Source organism: Microtus oregoni, unplaced genomic scaffold (genome assembly GCF_018167655.1).
Source record: "Microtus oregoni isolate MIOR12 unplaced genomic scaffold, Mior012 000044F_ref0000062, whole genome shotgun sequence".
Classification (NCBI taxonomy): Eukaryota; Metazoa; Chordata; class Mammalia; order Rodentia; family Cricetidae; genus Microtus; species Microtus oregoni.
In genome coordinates, this window is record NW_024543218.1 from 13,955,705 (window position 1) to 13,971,630 (window position 15,926).

At 41.1% G+C, this 15,926-nt stretch overlaps 1 protein-coding gene across 1 annotated transcript in view; it reads left to right on the top strand.

The window, feature by feature from the left end:
- Positions 1-1,657: 1,657 nt before the first annotated feature.
- The window catches only part of LOC121434751 (protein piccolo-like), a 298,146-nt gene continuing 283,877 nt past the window's right edge, over positions 1,658-15,926 (top strand). Inside the window, exons 1-2 of the mRNA XM_041633705.1 lie at positions 1,658-2,025; positions 7,710-9,426. Coding sequence (XP_041489639.1) covers positions 1,787-2,025; positions 7,710-9,426 — 1,956 coding nt within the window. The 5' untranslated portion in view covers positions 1,658-1,786. The remainder of the gene's footprint in view (positions 2,026-7,709; positions 9,427-15,926) is intronic.

Genomic DNA, 15,926 nt, shown 5'->3' on the forward strand with positions numbered 1-15,926 from the left:
ATAATATTTTATTCCCACAAAGCCTGAGACAACAGTTAACATGTGACTCTCCCCTTTCCCTGTTGGTTATGATTGTTACAAATTTCCATTCAGTGTCCACTGTGGAACAGTTGTTGGTTTTGAAAGAGAAGTACTACAGGATTTAGGATTTTGTTTTTAATCATGTTCTTTGAAGTAAACTCCCTTTAAAAAGCTTTAGCATATTCTATTTGCCTCCAGATGGGATTATCAGGATGTCTGATTGCCTAGGCTTAATTTGTTTATGAGAATATCCTCTTTTTCTCAAAGAACTACTGTTACAGCTTTGACTTTGGAAGTTACATCCCCAATATATTATCAGAGAACCAAAGTTTGATCAGTTTCTAAGGACACAACAAATAATGCATTTCCTCTATTGAGTAGCCATTTTTAAATTAATAAGTGTAGCCAGATATGGTTACAACTGTGCTAAGAGAAGTAGAAGCCCCAGAGTTACTACAGAGAAGAGATTTTTTTGACAAAATATGGAAACTTAATTTCTGAAAGCCTGTTCAAATCTGTTTAATAATTCACGTCTGATTCTTAGCTTTTGGTCTCTTTAAGCTCAAACGCTGAAGCATTAAATAAATTTCATGAAAAAATTTATATAGCAAATTTGGAGTTTCATACTGAGCGATAACTGAAATAATCTTTAAGGAAAGGAGCAGAAAGTGTGTGTGTGTGTCTACGGTGGTGGGGTATTATAAACGTAGGCATTTCTGTTGCTAAGCAGCTGTGAGGTTTATGGGGTTTACCTACTTCTCTACATTTGTAAAATAAAACAATAAAAGGGGTGGAAACCATGATTTCCAAGTTTCCCATTACTGTACAACATACTTAACAATCTGATGCTTCCTAGGTGAACAAGTTCCCATAATTCTTCACGTTGCTGTTGTTCCCTGTGGAGTCAGCGCAAGATATAAGCATCTGATTTCTTATCTACTAATTTATCACTTTGAAATGTCTTCATCTAATGGTCTGGGAAAGTTCTAGAAGATAAGGGCCATTTTATCTCATCCTGGGAAATTTACCTCAAAAGTAGGAAGATTCTTCCTCTTTCATCTCTAGCTACCTGAACCTTCCTTAGGAGCTTTAAAGAACCTTTCCCAGTCCCCAGGGGGCGGCGGGGGGGAGGGGCAACACAACCCCCGAAACGAAACTACAAATCCCAGGGGGCAACGCTGCAGTCATCGCCCCGCCCAACCCCTCCGGCCCTTAAACGGAGTTCGCGAAAACTCAGACCGAGACATCCTGCGACACGACTGGGAGAAGCGTCCGCGGCTCGCCCCGGCCCTTTCACCGCGGCGTCGCCCGGTGCCTTTAAGCCGGTGCCGGGGCGCCGACGCGCGACGCGACGCAGGGCGGAGGGGGGGGGGGGGGCGTGGCGGACATCACCTGTTTGGGGCGGCGCACGCGCAGTGCGGGCGCGGCGAGGGGGCGGGGCGCGGGGCGGGGCCGACGGCGCCGGGCTGGCCGAGCTCCGCCGCTCCCGGGCTGCTCCGGCGCTGAGGCGGCTACCGGGAGGCAGGCAGCGAGGAGCTCGCCCTGGCGCTGTCCAACATGGAGGAGCGGCCGGCCGCGGGCGTCGCCTGCGGACCTCGCTGAGCCCGCGCTCATCCCCCCCCCCCCCCCCCCCCCGCTGCACCGGGCAGCCGAGAGGGCCCCGAGCCTCCCGGGCTGGGCAGCCTGCACGCTTCGGGGCGGACCCCGGTTGGCGGGGCTCGGGCGGCCGCGGGCTTCTGCACCGGGACGTGTCCCGCCGAGAGCCATGGGCAACGAGGCGAGCTTGGAAGGGGAAGGGCTCCCCGAAGGGCTGGCGGCGGCCGCAGGCGGGGCTGGCGGCTCGGGGAGCGCCCTGCACCCCGGAATCCCAGCCGGCATGGAGGCGGACCTGAGCCAGCTGAGCGAGGAGGAGAGGAGACAGATCGCTGCTGTCATGTCAAGGGCGCAGGGGCTGCCCAAGGGAAGCGTCCCCGCGGCCGCTGCGGAGTCGCCTTCTATGCACAGGCACGCACAGCATGATGGAGAGGTCCAGGCATATATATATATACCGCTTCCCGTGCACGTATGTGTGTGTGCCCGCGCGGTGGTACATATATGTCGCCTCCCTTCATTTTATTCTCCCTAATGGGGTGGCGATAAGGCGATCATAAGCTTTGGATGGGCGGAATAAAAATGATGCAGTGTAGAGTTTCTGGTGGGATAGTCATGAATTGCATTCTTGGAATTGTGATTTTAGGGTGTGATTTAAATTTTTTTTTAAATGTTTGGCCTTTTGTAACCTTTTCCCTCTAGGGTGGTGTGGAGAGATGCCCTACAGTGTTTTACTAATCTGGAAATCTTCCATTAATACATCACAGACGTGTTGGAAAATGGATAGAGCTGGGTTGCGTGTTTACCTGTACGCTTAAACCTCCTTAGTGTTCTGAGGTCTTTTTCTCTGGAAATGATGTGTAAATATATCTGCAACAATACCCTTAAGCCCCTGCAGGTGACTGGTCCTCCATTCCCAACCTTTCCCCAGAGAACAGGAGCTGCCTAGGTAAAGGCATAGAATAAATACACCTTTTATATTCAGTGAAAGAGGCCCTGAGATATTTTGTGACATTAAACAGATGGATCGGTCACAGCAGAGCAGGTGCTGAACATGTATTTCAGAATTAGCATATGGTGGTTTTTTTAAACCATTGCTCTGTTTTATGCAAAAATGACTTTCAGTTTATGGAAGATGGGAATTTGCATTACCTTGAGATTAGGTTTCAATCCACACTTTAAAACAGGATAAATAAATGACAATTTGCACCGGCAATTATAAAAGCTAATCTGTAATATTAACATATTCATTTCCTCTCCAGCTTTCCATTTCCCCCCTTTCTAATGAATGAGTTGTTTTCTAATTAGATACCAAGAGGGTATAATCATGCTTTCTCCGCCTTTATTATTGTAAACAAACCCTTTCACTTCACATCCTTAGGCGGAACAAATAGCTATCCATGGTCCTGAAACATCTTTTTACTACTTAACGGGACTTACACGATCTTGACTTGAGGTATCAAAAGTAAGAAAGAGCTGGATGTATAGGTAAAGAATGTTCTACATCATAAACTTAAAAAAAAATCATCTTAGCTGCCAGCATGCTAACCCAAATGCTGCTTTTTTCAGCTATCACAATAAACCTATCACCGGAGCAGATTATGTTTCTTAAGGGTTGTGATCTTGAAATGTTGATCTCTGTCGGGTGAAAATCCCTATTTAATTTGAAAGAAACCACAGTAGCGTGAAAATTAGCCCCAAAATTTAAAAATCTTTTATTGTTGAAAACTAGTAAAGGCTTGAAGCTTTTCTTAAATAATTTATAAGAGGAGCTGTTTTTCTCTGCTTGCTAAAATCCTGACTTTGAAAGAAAAAAAAATGTTCACTAAGCGTGTCATTTTAGGATCATAGTGAGCAGTAGGGCTTTTCTTAGCCAGATCTCTAATTTTTCCAGAGGGGCACATGCAACAGGTCTAGCATGGTTGCAAATACGACCGAGATCATTGGTGTTTTACCTTTGCTTATGTACAGCAGTATGCTTTCAAAGTTTCTCATTAGCAACTGAACACTTTGGCATTGTTATTATTAGGCGATTTCTGCCCCCAATTGCAATTGGTAAAGATTTGTAAAAGATACACAAACATATTTTTTTTATTTCCTCACACACATATTTTGCCAAGGTATTTTTATAAAGTATACTTTTGGGAAAATATGCATTATACATAATATTGAGAGATCCACTTGACCTTGCCATTTAGACTTTTAGGATCATATTAATTAAATATACGTGCATATAAAGGTCCAGATTATTTCAGATTTTTAGACTTTTAGATGCATGCATTAGACATGGCAGAATTTATCTATCTGGCTTTACTTTTGAGAAGTAAGGATTTTCAGCTCCAGTACTCAGGTTCTTAGTGCATTGATTTTCTTTGTGACTCATAGGAAATTAATATGCATTTCACTACTCATGTGTGTCTCATGTTCCTGGATTCTAAAGAAGATAATAAAAACCTGTCTTACCTGTTTTAGGAAGTCATTCTGAGGATGACTCAAGTTCACAGGGACATTTTGCCGGATTTTTAATAGGAAGGAGTGGAAGATATAAGCATGCTAATCTCAATGCCATCCCTAGAAAAGTCTCAATTATGGCCCCACACAAGCTGTGTGTTGTATGCATTGTTAGAAATGCTAATCATACAAATTTTATTCCTTTACATGTGAATAAGTGAGAGCCCTCACCGAAGCACCCTCATTAGGAGGCTGGAGGCCCAACTTCCTTACCTAGTTTTATGACTTTGAATTTTTCTCTTAGCCTTTTAAATCCTATGTCCTCTCTACTTATAAAAGTGAATAGCTCTTTCTTAGGTATTTTTATTTCTGATATGGAATATTTTATGTGACTCAGCACTGTCAAATTAAGTGTCATTGACTGTTGTTGTGTTACATTTAAAAACATTTCATCATTCCAGCTGGTTCAGATTTTTATATTTGCATATGCCTGAAATATCATTTTATCCAAAACAGCTTCTCTGTTAACTTATGAAAGAAAAGTTCTAATCTGGGAATAGCATTAGTAAAATGAAAAAACAAAGGATGTGGAATTAAACACAAATAATTTAGGCTAGAATCAGAATAAGTTTATGAACAAAATTTCTTCTTGACGTTGATTCATTGTAGACTTAGGGAAAGACATTTTTATTTCTACTCTTCACTTGTTTCGTGAAGCTGGGATGTGGGAAGGCCCTACCTACTGCACACTTTTTTTTTATCCCAGAAGATAAAATCTGGGAGTTGATGGTTTCCTTCAGTGCTCCTCAGAGCCTCCCCTACTGAGTGGCCATCTGCTCCGCTATTTTTGTTTGTTTGTTTTTCTTTTACTATAGAACAATAGGTCAAGTCCGGGTTCTTAAGTGAATATGGGAAGTATACATTTAAAATCTTAGAAGACCTGTAGAAGACTTTGCAGGGAAAGGAACTCAAGAAACTTTAATGGAGAGTGAAGCAAGGACCTGTTGCGTTCCTCCATTGGTTCTCACATTGTGACCCATCCATTCATTCACGGATTCACCGAACATTAGCGCTTTTCTCCTACTTCCAGCCCTGATACTGGCAATGAAAACATGGGTGAATATCCTCTCCTAGCTCACAGTTCAGCGTGTAAGCAGAGTTTGCATTTTAGTTCAGTTTTCAGTAGAGTGGCTGATATGGCAAACGGTTCACGAGATCACTTTTTCTCACGGAGCTTTACATTTTTGTTTGGCGTCAAGTCGCTATCTTGGTGATTTTCTTTCTGTTTTTCTTTTTTACTTGAATTCACATACTGACAACCATTAAAGCCAAGTTAGAATTGGGGGACAGTCTTTGTGGCTATGCATGTCTTTTCTGACAGCACAACTTAATATTTCTGGGGTATTTATGCAATTATAATGTATTATGATGTGTAGCACATGCAGCTTGTTTTCAATTTTGATGTTTTCTATTTCAACAAATATTTGGTATTTGTAAAGCTGTTTGTTTTTTCACTTGCTATTACACATACATTGGATTAAGTGAAGAAGTAGTGTCATAAGACATAGATTAAGATAATTTAATAGTATTTTCAAGAAATGACAATAAAAATCAAGAATATATTTCCTTGGCCTTTGTTTAAAGGTAACTTTCAAAGACCACATACAAAGGTTCAGTTTGGTGAAATTCCCAATAATTACTTATAATATAGGCACAAACTCTACCAAAGTCCTTTCAAGGGAGTTTTGCATTATATTAACTCGAATGCAGAACCAATTTCAGAATAATGTCAAAATCTAAACAATATATCTCTTTGGAAATAGCCTATGTTCAGTTATTTATGGTGACTCTTCTGCCTTCTGATGGCTGTTGGGGGGGTGCAGGTAGGGTGTCCTAGGAAGACATTCTTACATTATGTCCAAATACAAATATATAGCAATGGCTTTAAAAAAACATATCACAGCGCTATGAGTAATGACTCAAGAAATAGCGTTGGGTCTCTTTTAAAATTAAGCTGTTGGAAACATAGTAAAATATTTTCTTTAAAAAAAAAACCGTTTCCTGGAGGGACCATCCCAAACTCTTCTATTGTAGTTAGCATTGATAGTATGCAGTACTGGGATCCATACAGCACTTTGGATAATACGGGCAGACACTGCACCAGTGAGCTACACTCTACCATATTTAGTCACTTTATTATGTCATTTTATGCATATGTGCCAGTGGAAAAATATTTTCACTCAGTCTTTGCTACTAGTAATACTTTTCCATTTCTTTTCACTCTCTCTTAGATCCTGATTCACACTGTAAGCATTAGGGAAGTCCTGAAGAGAATTATTAAATACCACAAAGTTGACAATGTGTGGCTGTGCCCCTAACTAGCCTGTTTTGACAAACTGAATAAAAGATGTAGAACCCTTTGGGGCCATCTTACATTTCAGGTGCTCTCAAATCATGCATTCTTTTTCCTTGTTTCTTTCGAACAGAAATATGCATTTTTCCAAATAGAAAGTGACATTAATGAAGCAAACTCCTTATCTGTTTTTCTCCACTGCTATAGTGTGGAAGGAAATCAGTGCGCTTTTGTTGCTGACAGAAATGGCTCATTCAAAATTTAACATACCTAATATGACAACATATCTGTAAATACCTGTCTTAATCATTCAACTCAGATCACTTAAAGTTGATCATATTGACAGGTTTTTTTTTTTAAAAACTGTCACGTAAAGCTTCTTGTTACACCTGTCTAGCAATATCAGTGCTAATAGATAAGATGATTAAACAATGTAACAATCGCTAAATGAAGTGATTACATGTTTTCTTCGACTGAAGAAAGTAATAGCACTTTTCGAAAATGGGGCCATAGCTGGTCCCATGCTGCTTGGCTATTGGGTTGCTATCTCAAGCTAATTTAAGTCTCAGCTGTGATGCTGCATAAAAATTCCACATTAATAATTAACTATTAGAACGAATAAAGTTATATTGGCCTTGCACAAGAAAGTTTGTTTCTCAAAGAAGTTTAGTAACTAACATGCAAGTCTTTATAAGGCTTAATAAGGATAGTGCTTGATGGGTGTTACCATTCCAAGTAGAACAAAGCAAAATTGTGTAAAGCATTAGATTTCTCAGTGTGCTAAAAAGGTATCATTTAGCTCCATTACTGCAGGCCATCTAAATATTACAGTGTGCCTTAGGTAACTACGAATTATCGAAATTAAGTAAAAACAAAACTGGCAAGCTGTTATATTTTAAAGCAACTTCTTAATTCTCTTTGTTTTTCCTTGACCATAAGTTTTGATCAAAAAGGAGACATAGTCATGTACGACATTACATACTAGAGATAGTCAATATGACGTTACCTTGACAATGCAGTTTTACTTTTTAAGCCTATATGTTATAGTCTAATAAGTATATTTGTCTAAGTTTATATTGTTTATCCACATAAGTTTTCGTCACCAACAAGCTGCTTTTGCTATACTACCTTGTTAAAATGTCTACCCATCCAAAAAAGTAACAGACTAGGAAAATTTTATGTTCCATCTAGGCTGCAATACAAACTGGGGCTTCATACGTTTGAGTTATAAGAAAACAATAACTTTAAATATTGATTTGATTTGAAATAACTTCCGCTGTTTTCAATTTTCCAGGAAACAAGAGTTGGATAGTAGTCAGTCTCCCAAGCAACCCGGAAAGCCCCCGGACCCTGGGCGTCCCGCTCAGCCTGGACTCAGTAAAAGCAGAACTACAGACACGTTTAGGTCGGAGCAGAAGTTGCCTGGAAGGAGTCCGTCCACTATTAGCTTGAAAGAATCCAAGTCCAGAACTGACTTTAAGGAAGAGTATAAGCCTAGTTTGATGCCTGGTTTCTTCTCAGACGTTAACCCTTTAAGTGCTGTCTCCTCTGTAGTAAATAAATTCAACCCTTTTGATTTGATATCAGACTCTGAGACATCCCAGGAGGAAACAACAAGGAAACAAAAAGTTGCTCAGAAGGACCAAGGGAAATCGGAAGGAATCACAAAACCTCCCTTACAACAGCCCTCACCCAAGTCGGTTCCGAAACAGCAAGGGCCAGTGAAGGAAGGGATACAGCAGGACCCCTCTCCCAAGTCAGCATCTTCCCAACAAGCAGAAAAAATAAAACCACAAGCCCCCAGCACAGGAAAGCCTTCCCAGGCATCTTCCCAGCCTCCGCAGACGGACCCAACAAAGCTGCCTATTGAAAAAGATGCAGCCAGGCCTCAGACTAAACCTTCAGAACCAGGAAAGCCTTCCCAGCAGAGCCCAGCCAAAACACCAGCTCAGCAAGCAAGTCCTGGGAAATCTGCAGCCCAACAACCCGGACCTGCAAAGGCCACAGTCCAGCAGCCAGGGCCAACAAAGTCCCCAGCTCAACCAGCAGGGACAGTAAAGGCCCCAGTGCAACCTCCAGTGACATCCAAGCCGTCAGTGCAGCAGGCTGGAGTCGAGAAGACTTCATCTCAGCAGCCCGGGCCAAAGCCTTTAACTCAAACTCCTGGTCCTGGAAAGATTCCACCAGGGCCAGTAAAGTCCCCGGTTCAGCAGCCAGGAACAGCAAAACTCCCAGCTCAACAAACTGGCCCACAGCCTCCAGCTAAGGTACCTGGGCCTACAAAGACTCCTCCAACTCAGCAATCTGGACCTGGGAAGACACCAGCTCAACAGCCAGGCCCAGCAAAGTCTTCACCTCAGCAACCTGTTCCAGCAAAGCCTCAGCCTCAGCAGCCTACCCCAGTGAAAGCCCAGCCTCAGCAGCCAGCTCCTACAAAACCTCCACAACAGACCACTCCAGCAAAGCCCCAGCCTCAGCAGCCCACGCCAGCAAAGCCCCAGCCTCAACAGCCCACCCCAGCAAAGCCGCAGCCTCAGCAGCCCACGCCAGCAAAGCCCCAGCCTCAGCAGCCCACCCCAGCAAAGCCCCAGCCTCAGCAGCCCACCCCAGCAAAGCCCCAGCCTCAACAGCCCGCTCCAGCGAAACCCTCAGCTCAACAGCCCGCTCCAGCAAAACCCTCAGCTCAACAGCCCACCCCAGCAAAGCCCCAGCCTCAACAGCCCGCTCCAGCGAAACCCTCAGCTCAACAGCCCGCTCCAGCGAAACCCTTAGCTCAACAACAGCCTATGAAACCGACAAGCCAAACGGTCTCTGGAAGACCTCTGCAGCCGCCACCTACTTCTGCAGCACAGACTCCAGGACAAGACCTCTCCAAAACCATCTGTCCCCTTTGCAACACCACTGAACTTCTGTTGCATAGTCCAGAAAAGGCCAACTTTAACACATGCACTGAGTGTCAGACCACCGTCTGTAGCCTCTGTGGTTTTAACCCCAATCCTCACTTAACCGAGGTGAGTGCATTTATTACAGCCCACGCTCCATAAGCACCGGCACTATCCTCACGTGGTGCCTGTTATGTTACTTAGGACGGCGAGTGCTTGTCTCTCCGTCTCTTCATCTCTCTCTCCCCTTTGTCCTTTTCTTTCTCCCTGTCAATTTATTTCTATAAAATATTCTCTTGCATGAAAGTCTTAACATAATGTCACAGTTTCTAAAGATGTGGCGTATAAAACAAATGTGAATTGTGGGAAAGGAGCTGTACTTCTAGATTCACGGGGTTTAACATCTACATTTTTTTTAGCATAAACTGATGCTGCTTTAGTTTAAAATTGATGCTCCCACTTACCAATTTTGCTATTATTGTTGTGTGGTTTGTTTGAGTTCTTTTTTTTTTTCTTTTTGTGACAAGGTTTGCCATGTAGCCCAAGCCGATATAGAATTCTTTACATAGCTCAGGTTTCTTCTAACTTAATAATCTTCCTTCCAAAGCCTTCCAAACTGCAGGATTTTGGCATGTTCAGCCCCATCCAGCTCATATTTTAATACAACTAACTGACATAATATTTGCACTTAAGAAAGTGGATGATTATTTTCAAATTTTAAATATATTTTTAATATTAACTGGGATAGTTTTCAGTTTGTACATACCCATCCCCATTGGTGGTTCTTCTATACCCGATGAGGATATACCCCACTCATTAGCTGAGAGTCACTGATAACAACATGGATTGATCCATAAATTGAAGCTATAAAAGTAGACTCATTATTGATATCTTTATTCCCAGGAGATGTGTCAGTTACATAGCTAACTTGCCTGCTTAACCATCAAATCAAAAGGGAACTGAGATATGTAAACATCCTCACTTGGGATGACTTCTTTCTAGTTCTTTCCATTTACCCGCAAATTTCATGATGCCATTATTTTACGTGGGTGAGCATTACTCCATTTTATAAATGGACTTGTTTTTTATCCATTCATTTGTTCACATCTAGGTTGCTTCAGTTCCTGGCTATTGTGAATAGAGCAGCAATGAGTGTGGCTGAGCAAGTGTCTCTGTGGTAGCATGAGGTGTCCTTTGGGTATATGACCAAGAGTGCTATAGCTGGATCATGAGGTAGATAGATTCCCATCTTTCTGAGAAACCGCAACACTGACTTCCAGACAAGTTTGCTTCCTCGCCAGCCATGGTTCTATGTTTCCCTTACTACACATCCTTTATAGCATGAGCTGCCACTTTTACTTTTGATCTTAGCCATTTTGACAGTTGTTAAGACTAAATCTCAAAGTAATTTTTATTTATATTTCTCTGATGGAAGACTACTTAACATTTTAAGTATTTCTTTGCCAACTGAGTTTCCTCTTCTGAGAGTTCCCTATTTATATCTGTACAAAGTTTTTAAATAGTGTTCCTTGTTTTCTTGACATTTAGTTTTTTAAAGTTCTTTATATATTTTGGATATTAGCCATCTGTTAGATTTGTAATTGGAAAACCTTTTTCCATCCTGCAGACTGCCACATGGTCTGAATAACAGTGTCCTTTGCCATATAGAAACGTTTCAGTTTTGTGAGGTCCCATTTATTAATTGTTGAGCTTATTGCTTGTGCTCGCGGTGTTGTGTTAAGAAAGTCTTTTCCTGTGTCAGTGAATTCAAGGCTATTTCCCACTTTGTTTTCTATCAGGGTCAGTGTTTCTGGTGTTTATGTTCAGGTCTTTGATCCATTTGGAGTTGAGTTTTGTGCAGGGTGATAAGTATGGATCTATTTGCGTTCCTCTTGCTGGCCTGCTTCTACATACTTTAGTTGGGAGGAGAAAATAATATATAATAGGGAATATGGCCGGGCGGTGGTGGCGCACGCCTTTAATCCCAGCACTCGGGAGGCAGAGGCAGGTGGATCTCTGTGAGTTCGAGACCAGCCTGGTCTACAAGAGCTAGTTCCAGGACAGGCTCCAAAACCACAGAAAAACCTTGTCTCAAAAAACCAAAAAAAAAAAAGGGAATATAAATCATTTTTATGTCTTGAATGTGAATATAGACCTTTCTATACCTTTTTCTAATGTTAAATCCACCTGATTCAGTCTAGTAAGATTGGGTGTTAATAAATTACAGCACAACACAGTATGTTTAGAGATCAGATACAACTGAATTCTTTCACAAGCTTGCAGAAGCTTTTATTTGAGTACTTTTATTCCCTGATTGCATTTGGAACAGAAAAATAGACGGGGTGTGAAGTGTCTTCTGGGGAAAAGAAGTCACATGAAAATGGAATGATAACATAGAGCAAATGTGAAGAGACTGGAGCTGAGGGCATAGGCAGAGTTGTGTAGTCTTTCTTTTTTAATTCCAAGAGGTCTGATACCTTCTACTATGTAAAAAGTACGTTCGGTCCATCTGGAACACAGCTAGTTGACTGTCTAGCACTGTGTCAGAGAACACTGGAAAAATAACTCACCAACGGAAGTGAAGGAGTATGGGATTTAAATCGCTCCAAGACAGAGTTCTTCACTCTATTTATAAATATTAAGTTATGAAGATTGATAGCTGTTATTATATTCATGCACTCACTGAAGTATAATGTGTGAGAAAAGTAAGGTTTTAGGACTTGTCAAGTGCTCTCTGCTTTCTGAAGAATTTTAGTTTGTAATCGCAACGCTCACTGGTTCTGTAACCATTTAAATGAGCCAGTTTTTACTTATAAAATTATAATTAACAAGAAAACAGTATTATGTTTCTTATAAATGATGAGCAGAATCATATTGTAATCAGGTGTATGTGTTTGTGTATGTGTGTGTGTGCTTAGCTTTTAAAATATTAGGAAAGTTGCATTTCGGTCCATACTATGCTAATGATACAAAGAAATAGTTTGAAAGATGGATGGTTTGTCCATTGAACATTTGCATTTATCTCACTTCTGTGGCAAGTCACAAGGCAATAAGTGCATTTGGAAATATATTCTTCATTTATTGCTTATAAGCCCACTATTTGGAAGATAGATATTATTTAAATTTCTAATACATGAGAGGCATTCTCATAAATGGTTTTGGAATAGAGATGAGACTAAAGCATGAATTTTTGAAAATACCATGATTGAAATATTCTCCATGCATGTCTGCAACCATGAATATGATATAGACTCAGATGACAGTGATATCTTTGAAAGATAAAAGCGAATATGATGGACTTATGAGTGGGAAGCACTCTTTTCCTAGTGGGTGCGATTGAGAAAAGCTTCACGGGAAAAGTGTCTTTCCATAGAGTGTATCAGTATAAACATGAGTTCAACAGATCGAGAAGATGCAACAGGTTAGAATTTAAGCAAGAAATGCACGTAGAACAACACAGAGTGTGTTTAGGATATGAAGAGTAAATATGGGAGTGTTGAGACAGCCCATGCAAAGGCACTAAACATACTTGCTGTGCAGGCCTGACGCTCTGAGTTGGGTCCCTAGATGGCACAGTGGAAGGAGTAACTGGCTCCCAAAAGTCTCCCTCTGATATCCATATGTTCACTGTAGTATTCTCCGACACCCTGTGATTCAGCTCACTCCTCTATGTGCAGTGGAAGGCCTTGAAAGTACCTTCCCTCTCTGGAGGCTCTTGAGATGGGAGCTGTTCCAAATACATCCTGAGAAGGCCCTGGCTCCCAGCCTAGGGTCCTGGTATGGAGAGGAAGTCATATCTGTAGCTCTCCTCGCTGCTCCATTAATGGAATTAATCACGGAACACAGGCTTTCTCTTTGAGTCTGCTTCCTGACAAATTGAGTATTTACTTTCTAATTATTGACAAGGGATTCTTTTTTGCTGTTGTTTCTGTGCATTTATTTTATCTCTATCAGTGAATAGCCTCAGGCAAGACACATTTATGGACGGATATAAAGGCTTGTTCATAATTCTCTCAACTCTTCTGAAATTCAATGCAAGAAGACGACTTGTCACTTCCAGAACACTGACAATGAGCTAAATGTTAGTGATGAAGTTGAATTTGATTAATTTATTCTTAGTCATTATACATGGCTTTTGATTAAAACTAGATGTCTAATTAAATAAAAAATATGGCTATCTTTCAAGGGCAAAACAGTAGCAAAACCAAAATAGACTTTTATATATGTATGTGTGTGTGTGTGAACCTTATTACAAAGATGAAACAAAACATGTTTTATATACTTTACTTGGGGAAAGTGATTTCACTATTTACCCTGTAGTGACAGCCCTGTCACTACTTCTGATTCAAGAGAAACTTGTGCATATGTGTGTATGTGAGTGTGTATGTGTGTGTGTGTGAGAGAGAGAGTGAGTGAGTGTATATGTGCTTGAAGGTGTCTGTGGTCAGGGTGTGTGTGTGTGTGCGTGCGTGTGTGCGTGCAGAGAGAGGTATGCTAAACAAAAAGAGTAGAGATGACTGGTACCTCTGGTCTAGGAAAAACAGGACAACATTCCCCTCATGATGGAATAGCTGAAAGTATTATAAAACAGGAAGTGTTTTTCCAATTGCTTCCTGTTTTTAGCACAGATTTTTTTTTTTGGCACTTCTAATTCTCGACAAAAATGCTGCACAATCCCCCTATCTCCCATCCCCTACCTCCACTGCCAAAAATCCCCGAAGCTTACAAGTGTTGACCACCTCTCCTAGGGCTCCATCTTTAATGTGAAAAAGGACTGGAAATAGAAGCTGATATGGCGAAGCATCCAAAGATGTAGGCATTGAAAGTAGCTGAGGGAGAGCTGAGGAAAACTACCCAAAGGCGTGTCAGAGGGTCCTTCACATCAGCAAATATAAACATGTAGTGAGTTCCTCCAGGTAACATGAACAACATGATTTACATGCCTTTTGAGAAAGGTTTAAGAGGACCACCACCTTCAAATGTCAGTGGGCTAACTGAAGATAACAATAGAGCTGGTTAATGACCTGGAAAACAAGAACCCTTAGTTGCCCCAGACTGTAGAATCAAAAACAAAAATCAAAAACCAAAACCAAACAGACAAATAAGCAAAACCCATCAAAGTTCTTCGGCTACTTGAGTAGCATCCGCTAAATTCCATGGATGTTCTAGATTCTGGGCATCCAGACATGAACGACATCCTTGTCTTATGGGTTAGTATTCTAGTCAGCATCACGAATAACCAAACCATATGGTGTGACAGATGGTAAAAGTGTTATAACGCAGATGAAATACAGGAGGATTTGAAGCACGATTAATAAAAACTCAGGGTCAGAAATTGGGGTTCAACCTGAAGGTCCAAAAAGCAAAACAAGGAGCCACTGGCTCTTACCTAGACTTCAGTCTGAAATGGCACTCCCGCCTTCTGGAATCTCAGAAGGAGACTATGTGTCTTAGAGCTGTTTCCTCCCTAGTGCTGGGATTAAAGGTATGCATCTCCGTAATTAAAGCCATGCACCACCCAGTTCCTATGGCAACTAGCATGGCTACTGAGATTAAAGGTGCGTGTCATTGTGGCTACTGGCATTGAAAGTGTGTGTTACCATAACCTGGTCTATAAAGCTGAGTAGAGGGACTCTTTTCCTCTCAGATCATCAGGTAGTCTTCATTTATTAAAATGCAGTTGAAATGCCACCACAAGGATTATGTTATGCACAGGAGAGGAATGGGGCTAAGTGCTGCGTTTCTCTTTCTCTTTCAGTTGGAGGTTAGTGCTTTAGGGGTACTGGAGGATTTGAGGTATAAAAGTTTTAATGAAGTAGATGAGTTAGCTCAGTGAGTAAAAGTGATTGTCCCCAACCATGACAACTGCGAATCGATCCCCAGAACTCACATCATGAAGGAGCGAACTCACCTTGTAAGTTGTCTTCTGACCCCCACCCAGGAGCCATGGAGTACATGTGCCCCCATACACAAAATAAATAAATGTTGAACTATTGTTGAGTGGTAATTTCAACTGAAGTTCTAATTAGTGAGTGTAGCTGAAGGTTAGAGAATGTAGAAATGAATTTAGTATTGGTGTAATTCTGAGATCAACTCATTCTCGAAATTCTCACTATAGAGAGTATTTTTATTCCTAGGAATGAGTGACACCAAGTTGTCTCCAGATAAAATTCAGTTTATATAGCAAGATAAAAAATATAGCATTGTAAATTTATAACTCAAACATAAACTTAAAACACAGGAAGTTATGGCAACAGCCACTAGAAAATGTAAAAGCAAGAGTTAGATTTGTTGGTTCCAGTGCGCCAGCCAGTCCTGGTGCTTTTACATCTAAATAGGAGGGTTTACGTTTAATGAAATGGTTTTGTACTTTTTTTAATTTATGGATTCATGTCCAAACTAAAATCAACACTGGAGTAATCTGAAGACTCTACTTGATCAGAATTATTGGTTAAAAATGTATATGATGTTATTTAAATCCTCTTTAAAAACCTCTTTACCCCTTGTAATTATGATAGTCAGATTTCTATTACTGTGATAACTACCTGGGTAGTTCCAAAGACAGGGATTTTGTCTCGTCATATTTTCTTCCTCCTCTTCCTTTTCCTCTTCCTTCTTTCCCTCCCTCC